Below are 10,324 nucleotides of genomic sequence, written 5' to 3' on the forward strand. Positions count from 1 at the left end.
TCATTGGACAAAATTCTACGTGCTCAGCGACCAGGCTTTAATTCACTCTGCTAACGTGACATATCGTTCCCCAGATGTCAGACAACAAGATAACCCCGCGCGACACCACGATGACGTTCACGTGCTTCGTGCTGTTCGACATGTTCAACGCGCTGTCGTGCCGCTCGCAGACCAAATCCGTGTTCCAGGTCGGATTGTTCTCTAACAAGTAAGTGTTATTTATTATTATTATGGCTTTTGTATTGTACACTAAAGTCCGGTCGCCGAGCACATAGAATTTCTAAAATTGCAAATGCTCGCACACTCACTGCGGCCGCCCGTCGCACAGTTGTGACAGCAATATAATTACGCGCGAGCGATAAGGATGGGTAGCTTGGGGTCATTGGACGAAATTCTATCTGTTCAGCGACCGTACTTTACTTCGATTTTCATGACAGTAATCTGGTTTGCCAACGCTCGCAACACGATCTATCCGCGCTATAGTCGAAATCCAAATGACCTCCGCTACTGACCGAGCTGTGATGTATGCGCTCGAGACAAATGTCTGTGTACTATAGCTGTATTTTTATTGAGCTTTTGTCCAACAATCCACCCTTGCGCGTACACGTATACTAAAAAACGTGGCAACATAAACAATGAGACAGTAGCCCAAGCTCGTCGACTGCGATCGTCAATTTTGTGCTGAACGCATACCTCCTAACACTAATAGGGATTTTGCCATAAACGAACTACTAATAACGATTTGGTAACTTCATGCGTCCGGACGAGGTATCGGAATCGCGGGTTTCAGTGACTCCTCTCGCGGCGTCGAACTTCCGAAAAGGAACTCAATCGCCGCTTTAGGCATTCGTATAAATTATTTGAATTTATTTGTGAAAACTATTTTGGCAAATGTGAAGTTTAATTGGTAACTCTATATGTGTTATAGAATGCTGTTTGTTTTCCTAACAATAAAATAAATAAAATAAATAAATAAATTCGTGTGTGGTCGCTGCATTCAGATTCTAAGCGGTAAATTAAATTATTACTAAAAGCGGTTAATTCGCCGATCGCCGATGTGTTAAATGTAGCACGTGTGTTGTGGCTCTAAAGTCTAAAAGATGCTCTCAAAAGAACCTACACGTAATAATTAAGCATTTTAATGTTTCTAGAATGTTCCTGGTAGCCGTGACTCTCAGCTTGGTGGGCCAGATGCTGGTGGTATTCTTCCCGCCGCTGCAGCGCGTGTTCCAGACCGAAGCGCTCACTGGACATGGTGAGTGTGGTTTATATCGATAGGAATTATTTTCATTTGTTTTGAAACTTATTTATATTGTGCATAAAGTTCAAAATTGTTAAAGACTAGCAATGGAGACGATAATAATGATCCGAAGGTTATTTGAAACTGTTAAATATACAGCTTTACGATTTTCTTCTTAAAATTTTTTAGGAGTGAAACGAACTGTTTCGTTGTAGTAAAGTTTAATGCAGGATCGTCTTAGTAATAGAGGAGCGTACACTTGCCAAATGTTTATCTCGAAGCGCTGGTAGGGCAAAAAAAAATGAGACATGTATAAGTAGGCTCCTTAGGAGCATTTGACGATCTGTAAGTACTAATTCAATTAGTCTATACGTATAAAGGTAATTTTGATTTTACAATATCAATATGGTATCGTTTCTGCAACTAGCTCTAAAACACTCAATGGTGATCATTCGTAATATGTAAAGAAGTTGTTTCTTGGATACTTGGATTGCACATCTCCTCATATAACATTTTTATTTCAGATCTCATATTCCTAGTCTGCCTCACGTCCAGCGTATTCATCGTGAGCGAAGTGAAAAAGCTGATCGAGCGGACCCTCAAGAAGAAGTCCTACGGAAAGTTCTCGACGAAGGCCCACGACGCCATGGACTTCGTATGACACGAGACCGACAAGAAGGCGCAGTAAGCGGCGCCCACCGCCCCGCCCACTGTGACACGCCTACCTGTTCCAAATATCACGTGACCGACTCCCCCACACACATCCAATTCACCGATGAGCTAATCAAATATCAAGTGACAAAATCACAGTCCAAATATCGAGTGACCGAGTCGCAGTCGCAGGTATCGAGTGACGGGTGCGTCTTCAGTGACAGCTGTCAGTGCGGTGACGGCCGGGACAAAGGACCGTTCTCGATTTACGACGGCAAAATCGATATTCCTGTTCGTATTTAAATTATTTTTCTAATTGATGAATGCAGTATTTTTTTTAAAACGTGTTTTAGTAGCTATTATTTATTTTTCTTATCTTTTTTTTACGATGTAATTTTAAGTGGTAATAGTGAATGTTTGGTGTTTTATTTTTAAGATAGCTAATTGACGTTGGACGTGTGGAATTTGGGCCCAGAAAGAGTGAATGTGCATTTTTTATGTGATGTAGTTTTGCGATGTGGCATTTTGATGTCGTTGCATGAATAAAGAAATTGACTTTGACAAAGTGTTAGATTTAATGAAATGGTTGTAGATATGTGTGAATACCTTTACCCTGCAGTATACTGTATTCGTAAAATGTTTCTTATTGCAACAGAACAAGGTTGGCTTTACGTTGCAGGGTACATGTACTGCATGATGTAATGAAACATAAAACTATGATGGACTTAGTCACTGAAGAGTGATACTTATTTACTTGACATACCGATATTTACTTCTAATCAGTTACTTGATATTAAATTCACTGATTTTTACCATACGACATGGACTTTTGCAAACCGTAACTTTTAATCTACGATCAGTATTTAGAGAGTTGAAACGGCAGTTAATTACTAAAAAAAACTTAATTTAAAGTGGCCATAAAGAGTTTATTTTCGGTATAATAATCTGTGGTTTAATTGTCAAATATCTGTTTTGAATTTAACTCTTGGCTGTCAAGTAATATTCTTATTAGGTAAAAAAACGCATGTATGCATAAAATAGTGAATTAAATCTACAGCTCGGTTAAAAAAGCTGGCACATACACGTATTGCGTTTGTGTGGAGTATTAATAAGCTCACGCGCACGTCACGTGACGTCATATTGCAAACGTATTATAAAATATCGATCTATCTCTCTCACAAGCTGTCAAACTTATGAGCGAGATAGTTATTGTTTTCACTATTATTTATTGCTGAATATAGTGTAATGTTTTCTTATACATGCTGTATAATAAAACTGATTTATTTTAGTATTGTGAACGTGCCAGTTTTATTCAACTGACCACTTACCAGTGATGTGAGATTGCTAAACCCTTACATGACCATTCTATGTTTGACATTGTAAATTATAATAATTATATCGGATCTGATCTAAATATAGTGTGAAATTAGCTTGGCATTTAGTTCTCTCTCTCACTCCCACTGTCAGATACTAGCTTGCATGCGAGCGAGACAAAAATAGTTAAAAAGCAATTCAATTACATTCCTTTGTATTTTCTAATTGTGTAAAAAGAATTTTAGCAATGAATATTAACGATTTCACTATTATAGCGATGTTTTTAACCAACTAAAGATTTTATTTTATAAAATTTAACAAATTATTTATATTAAAAATTCTCGGTTAGAGAAGGTAGGAAAATATTAAAAAAAATAGAAAGGAAAGTACAATTTTATCAGGTATATTTTTATATTTATTTTATCGACATATTACGATATTCTTATTTAATCGAATGTATTATTTATCCAATAAAATATTCATTTTGCTTGTATATGAACTTGTTTTCATAAATTATTGATAACGAAGTAACAAATATTCCTAAATTCGAGAAACAAAATGGGCTTTGTACATAATCGCGTGAAAAAATGAATTAGAATTTATCTTGATAGTTAATAGCAAAAAACAGTAGAAAGAAAATATAACTAAAGTAAGTTCTGTGGGCAATTTTGTTGAGTTGAGCCAAGATCTAAAACTGAGTGGGGACCTCTCTTTTTCTCCTTTGTGAAAGAAGCGAGACAGCATGTCGAATTGAAAAGTGACAAACTTATTTTAGTCTGGCCTATTTTGGTTGTTATTTAGTGGAGTATAAAGGCCAGATTGGTCTGTGAATGGTGTCATATTTTCAGATTGACTATGTGTTGTCCCTTTCTATTCACTTATGAGAGAAAGAGACAGACTGATCGATAATTTTGTTAAGAGTGGTACAAGACAATCGCCACAGTAAATTAGAAAAGTAGTGAAGAGTCGAGCGGTTTTACGGTCTACTATAAATAAATAGGTAATATCATAAACTATGCTTTCGTAGCTTCTGCGCGCACTTATTAACTGTGCTTAATAATGTTCTTATTACGGCTCTATTATTATTATTAAAATCTACGATGAACTATTTGTATACCAACATTTTTTAATCAAATCCAGTTAAATTATGAGGACCATTTTTATCTTGTAAAACTTGTGATTTTTCCCCTGTGTAAGGTTAGGTAAATTATATTCACCCATCCTGTTCTTAATTTTGTAGTAACTTATTGATGTTAATGTAGTAGCATTCGTGATGCTAGTTGGATGGAAGGAACTGGATGGATTGTAAAGGTCTCATCTAGAAAAGGTATCGCCAAATAGAATGTGTACTTAGCGCGCTAGAGCGCTAGTCTGACGTCGCGCTATAGCGTCAAATTGTGTTGGTAGTTTTTTATTTTTTTTTATCCACAACGAGGAAGCTCTTGGCCTGTATCTCACCTGATGGTAAGTGACGATCAGGCCGAAGGTGGAAGCGAGCTTCACCCGGAATCCTCAACCACGGAGGAACTGGCTATCTTACCTCTAACTGCCGGAACACAACAATGCTGTTAACATTGTTGTTATGGCGACAGACTTAGGTAAGATGGTGGTAGCTAGCCAGGCGGACTTAGAACAAGCCCTACCACCAACCAAACCGAACAGAAAAATCTGCCCCCACTGGGAATCGAACCCGGGACCTCTGCGTCTGAAGCAGGTGGTCTAACCACTAGACTACAGAGGCAGTATTACAAAATAGTTACAGAAGAGAATCACCTGTATGTACTTCATTTCCCATACGCACACAGACGCGTCTCAAGCGGGCGTCATTCGCGCTCGTACTGGTTTAGACTGGTTTGTATTAATGGCGATATCGTGTTCGTGAGCGTTGCCCGAGCTCACTTTGTATGTAAAGTGTCCTATTTTGTGGTAGAATGTAAAACCCGGTGTCAAACCTTCCTAGCGCCGCGAAAGAGCAATGCGTACTAGCGCTGACGCTGTGTTTGACATGAAACTATCTATATTCTAGCAACACAATTCGGCGCTATAGCGCGTCGTTAGATTAGCGTACTAGCGCGCGCTAGGTACGCGTTATTTGGCGATGCCTTAAAATTGACATACATATTTTGGCCCTTATCAAGTTTCTATCGCAATATTTTAGAAAAAAAATTGTTCTATTTTAAAATGTCTAAATTTCAAAGGAATAAAACTGATTCAGATCAACATTCTGACTAAATTATTGTCTTTGTTTTCTAATCATCTTTTTCTTTTGGATTAAAACGGTCAAAATATGGCGGTAGATGTCGTGGCCTAAGTTGTGGATAAGTCTTAAGATTGGTGCTTGATACTGAGGAAGATTTCGGTGGTAAGGTAATAAGGTATTTAGTTCACATAAATAAAAGGTCCGTATTACAACAACGCTCAAAACTCTACTCAAAAATTCAGAATCAGCCAGATTTTGCCATGTGATTGGCCGAAACATGAAATTCAATGTTTGAGATAGAATCCAGTTTGAGCTTCGTTCTGTAACACGGGTCTTACATAGAAAATCTGTTGTTTTTGGTATAAATAACCTACGATTTTGAATATCATTTTACTTGTTATGCAATATTACATTCGACATTAATTTTAACTGTGTTTTTCCTGTAACATTATTTATACATTCTCATTCTTATGTCTCCTGCAGTTATCTATTAGCTAGTTTGATATTATTTAGTAATTTTCCTCAAATGAAAAACATCCTGTATTTAAAATGTGACAAGCAAATAATAATAAAAAACACTTTTACTGTATGATGAATTCAAGGTTTTCCTTTCACTTAGCTAGATAAAGTAATTCTCCTATCAATGTCTGTTTAAGAAACGAGCTCGTTATGACGACATAAAATGGCGTCCTTTGGTGTTGCCATAGATATTATTTCGAATTTATTTAGCGTTAGTGTTGTATTTGTATTAAGGTTGTTTAGAGTCTGTTCTTGTAATATCTAATGTTTTGAATCTTAGAAAGGTGGTTTAAATTTTAATATTGGAAATTCATAAAGTAGTAAGTGCAAATCATGAGTCGAAAGAAAACAAAAAAATATAGTCTAATTGGTCATTGTTTTTCGATTTAACATATACAGGGTGGAAACGATAAGTGATCTCACTCGATAATTTCTAAACCATACAAGATATCGAAAAACTGGTTCCTGATCCTGAAAGTGCTTTACGAGCTCTTTCAAACGGCACCAATAACAGATTACAGAATAAACTGGAAGTATCTGAAAATTCAATGTTTCCGGCTTCCATACATTTGGTACAGCCTCATAATATTAAAAACTACAGAAGGTATCGTAAAACTGGTTACTGATCCTAAAAGTGCTTCACGAGCTCTATCCAACGGTATCAATATTAAGTTACAGAATAAACTGGATCTATCCAAAAATCCAATGTTTCCATCCCCCCTCAGAATACAGAACAAACCAGAAGGAGTGTTCGATAACATTTCTACGCGGCAACTTGTGTCCAAAATACTTCCCCTCCCGCGCCCCTCTACCCCCTTTAGTGTTACTAGCGCCGTGTGACACCCCCATTTTTGGGGTAAAATTATGTAATTTTTTAAAGAGATGTTAAACAAGTAAAAAATAAGTAAGTGAAATAAGTACACACGGCCACAGTGTTAACTATCCATTTCCGTTTTTGCTCTCGCTCTCATCAAATGGTGATTCTTTGCGATAGAACGAGACGACATGACTGGCCATAGGCATAGATAGTACCTACCTACCTATGAATTTAATTTTTACTCCGAAGTAACTAAGTGTAGATGATTATTCATTTCTATTAAATAGTGTAATATACTACATGTAGGTATAATATGTTATTTAAAAGTCAATTACAAAAGTCGAATATAAATTTTAGAATGCCAAGTAAAACAAAAAAGAAACTTAAGGTTCTTTATTATGTAAACATATCGACAACAAAACATTTGTTTACGGCGCAGTAGTGCTTTTAGTTTAACTTTTCTTGGAGTCAAAAACAGAATCCAAATCAAAAACATCACCAATACTTGAATTTGATTGCGAGGCAACTCTGGCTGTGTATCCTGAAAGAAAATCAGAGTAAGTAACTATGTAAGCAATAATTAATTACTTAAAATTATAATTAAATATACAAATATTGCTGCTGCTGATCTGTTGATACTAATGCCTTACTTTTGAATAAATGGGAAAGTATGAAATTCACGATAGTAATTTATTATCTCCTCATTATTTAGGGAGTAATATTATAAATTAATTCAAATATTAAAATCAAATCAAAATCAAAAATATTTATTCAGTTTAGACCACAAGTGGCACTTATAATTTAATTAATCAGGTTGTCATGTCATGGATGAAATTACACTAAAAACTAATTAAAACAAAAAGGATGGGGAAAATATTCCATTATTCTGTGGTAACGCTAACAAAATTAACGCGTGAATTTTTTATAGACAAATGTAATTCAATATAAAAAAGTAGGGTAAAATATTCCGTTGACCTGTGGCAACACTTACAAAATACAACCGTGATTTTTTTTGAAAATTATTATTTAATTAAAATGAATTGGAAATGTGCTACTTACGGATAAAACATGATCCCATGCACTTTCTTCGTAATTCCAGTAGCATTCTTACATGTTGGAACGGCACAAGACGGCATAATTTAATTATAAAGTGTCAATCTGACGGATATGTAAACAATGCGCGCGCCGGCCATTGACTAATTGCTCTAAAGTCAAATTAGTGCGATTCGGAGTAATTTACCTATATGAATACACATTTACGCCCGTTGACGGTTTCTGGTTTGTTCCGTATTCTGAGCATCCCCCATACATTTAGTACTACCACAGTCATGGCACTCATCTCTTGATACTTGATACAACACTTTATAGCAAGTAAAGCCTAAATCTAATTTTTTCCTTGAATAATTTTAAATAAAAATGCAATTTAAGAGTTTTTTTTAGGTTCATTATTTAATTTTAAAAAATTACACTTAATATTGTGTGGTTGGCATACATTTAGTATGGAAGCTGGAAACATTGAATTTTCAGATACTTCCAGTTTATTCTGTAATCTGTTATTGGTGCCGTTTGAAGGAGCTCGTAAAGCACTTTCAGGATCAGGAACCAGTTTTTCGATATCTTGTATGGTTTAGAAATTATCGAGTGAGATCACTTATCGTTTCCACCCTGTATACTAATATTATAAATGCGAATGCGAAAGTAACTCTGTCTGTCTGTCTGTATCGCTTTCACGCCTAAACCACTGAACCGATTTTGATGAAATTTGGCATAGAGATAGTTTGAGTCCCGGGAAAGGACATAGGATAGTTTTTATCCCGGTTTTTGAAACAGGGACGCGCGATAAAGTTTTTCTGTGACAGACGAAATTCTACGCGGGCGAAGCCGCGGGCGGAATGCTAGTAAGACTGTAAAGTTCAAAATAATGTGGTTGCAATATAACTATTGTCTGCTTTTGAGTAAGCACGTGAACACGAAAACCGCACCTCCTTCTCTAAATACAAGCTATTTTTGCTGTGCACACCCACAAAATTGTTATTTGCTACTTTATGTCTATCACGCACGGTTATATCGTTGTGATTCGAGTCATATCTATAAGGAAGAATTTGTATTACGTCGTAGCGTGTTGTAACACATAGTCCAATCTCGTTAATTCTTAGCTATGCTTTCTTTTGGGGTTGCCACTCGTAAAAAAATATGAACCTTGGTCAGACTCAAGCCACCTAGCATCCTCCTTTATGCTAAACAGGTGATACGTTATGAATTTTCGACGAGGTTTTTTGAACAAAAAGTTTTTTAACAGTGGCAACCCTAGCATACATTTTGATGTTTAAATATACCGCATTATAAAAGGTATGTAGGTATTGACACTCTTTAGATAGAAATTGAGGCATCTATCACTTATATCTTAATGTTAATTCTATTGTAGAAAGTTAAAATTTAATGTACGTGAAAATATATTGATATGAACATTATTTGTAGTCTTTTATAATGTCGACTAGAAATGAAATGGTTTAGAAGGTAGTATTTGACTTCATGTTTTGTTCTATATATTTTTTGGAGTTAGTGAAAATTGTATTTATATTTCCCACTAAAACAAAAATAACTAAAAATGGCATAGAAAATAATGTATGTTGATAAACTTTTAAGTTTTTTGCAGTAATTGTTCACTTGAAAAGCTTAGGAAAACTACATAAGGCAATTGGTGTGTTGGCTAAAAAATACATTAAATATACCTCTGGGTCATTTCATATTTAGTCGACGATTTTGTATTCTACGTACGACTTCCTCAACTGTTTTCACCTCTATTTGTAATGTTAAGAATATGTATTTAAATGAAATATATTGACACACAACCATTTGACAATCGTTAGATATGAAATATTAATATTGGTCTCTCAAAAACCAGCTGCAATATTTTAGCTGTTCTGTATTGTTAATAGCATATTGAAAGAACGGCCATAATGACTCGGTTATGCCCTTCTGTTTGCCCATTTGAAATGACGACTACCCTCATTATGGGGCCATAACTGACATTCTTATTTGGAAACTGATTAGCTGGCAATATACAGTCATGCATTTTAGAAGGTCCCACAACAAGGTCAATGACAGGTTATGCGGATTGTCATGGCGCATGGCGTGGTTGAAGCATAAGAATTGATGGTCTTTCTAAAATACTAAAACTAAAATGTCAGCTATGGCCCTAAGTCACACTTATACCGCCAGTAAAGACCACTTATATGTTAAGGAGCTGATACAAATAAATAGCCCGAATATCAAGTTATTGATTGTGTTTTATTTTACACCTCTCCCAACATAAAAATAAAGTTCGGTTTCGAATTGTGACCGGTTCGGGTTATTTGAGAACGCAGTTGGAATGAAACTTCGGGCGGTGAAATAAAAATGGATTTTATGTACAGGACAGCAAAGAGGTCACCCAGGTCATCTTATCCATGGGTGATCAAAGGACACCAAATTGTCGCTTGGAGTTCACTTTGACTACCTGGGTGATCAAAGCCAGGTGATCAAAGTGGAATAGACCAACCATTCATATTATTATTCAGGAAACCAGGCAATATTATATGTT

At 35.8% G+C, this 10,324-nt stretch overlaps 1 protein-coding gene across 1 annotated transcript in view; it reads left to right on the forward strand.

Moving 5' to 3' along the window:
- LOC135077739 (calcium-transporting ATPase type 2C member 1) overlaps nucleotides 1-10,021 on the forward strand; it is a 66,378-nt gene extending 56,357 nt beyond the window's left edge. Inside the window, exons 17-19 of the mRNA XM_063972315.1 lie at nucleotides 75-208; nucleotides 1,152-1,255; nucleotides 1,765-10,021. Coding sequence (XP_063828385.1) covers nucleotides 75-208; nucleotides 1,152-1,255; nucleotides 1,765-1,901 — 375 coding nt within the window. The 3' untranslated portion in view covers nucleotides 1,902-10,021. The remainder of the gene's footprint in view (nucleotides 1-74; nucleotides 209-1,151; nucleotides 1,256-1,764) is intronic.
- Nucleotides 10,022-10,324: the final 303 nt, after the last annotated feature.

Source organism: Ostrinia nubilalis, chromosome 13 (genome assembly GCF_963855985.1).
Source record: "Ostrinia nubilalis chromosome 13, ilOstNubi1.1, whole genome shotgun sequence".
Lineage (NCBI taxonomy): Eukaryota > Metazoa > Arthropoda > Insecta > Lepidoptera > Crambidae > Ostrinia > Ostrinia nubilalis.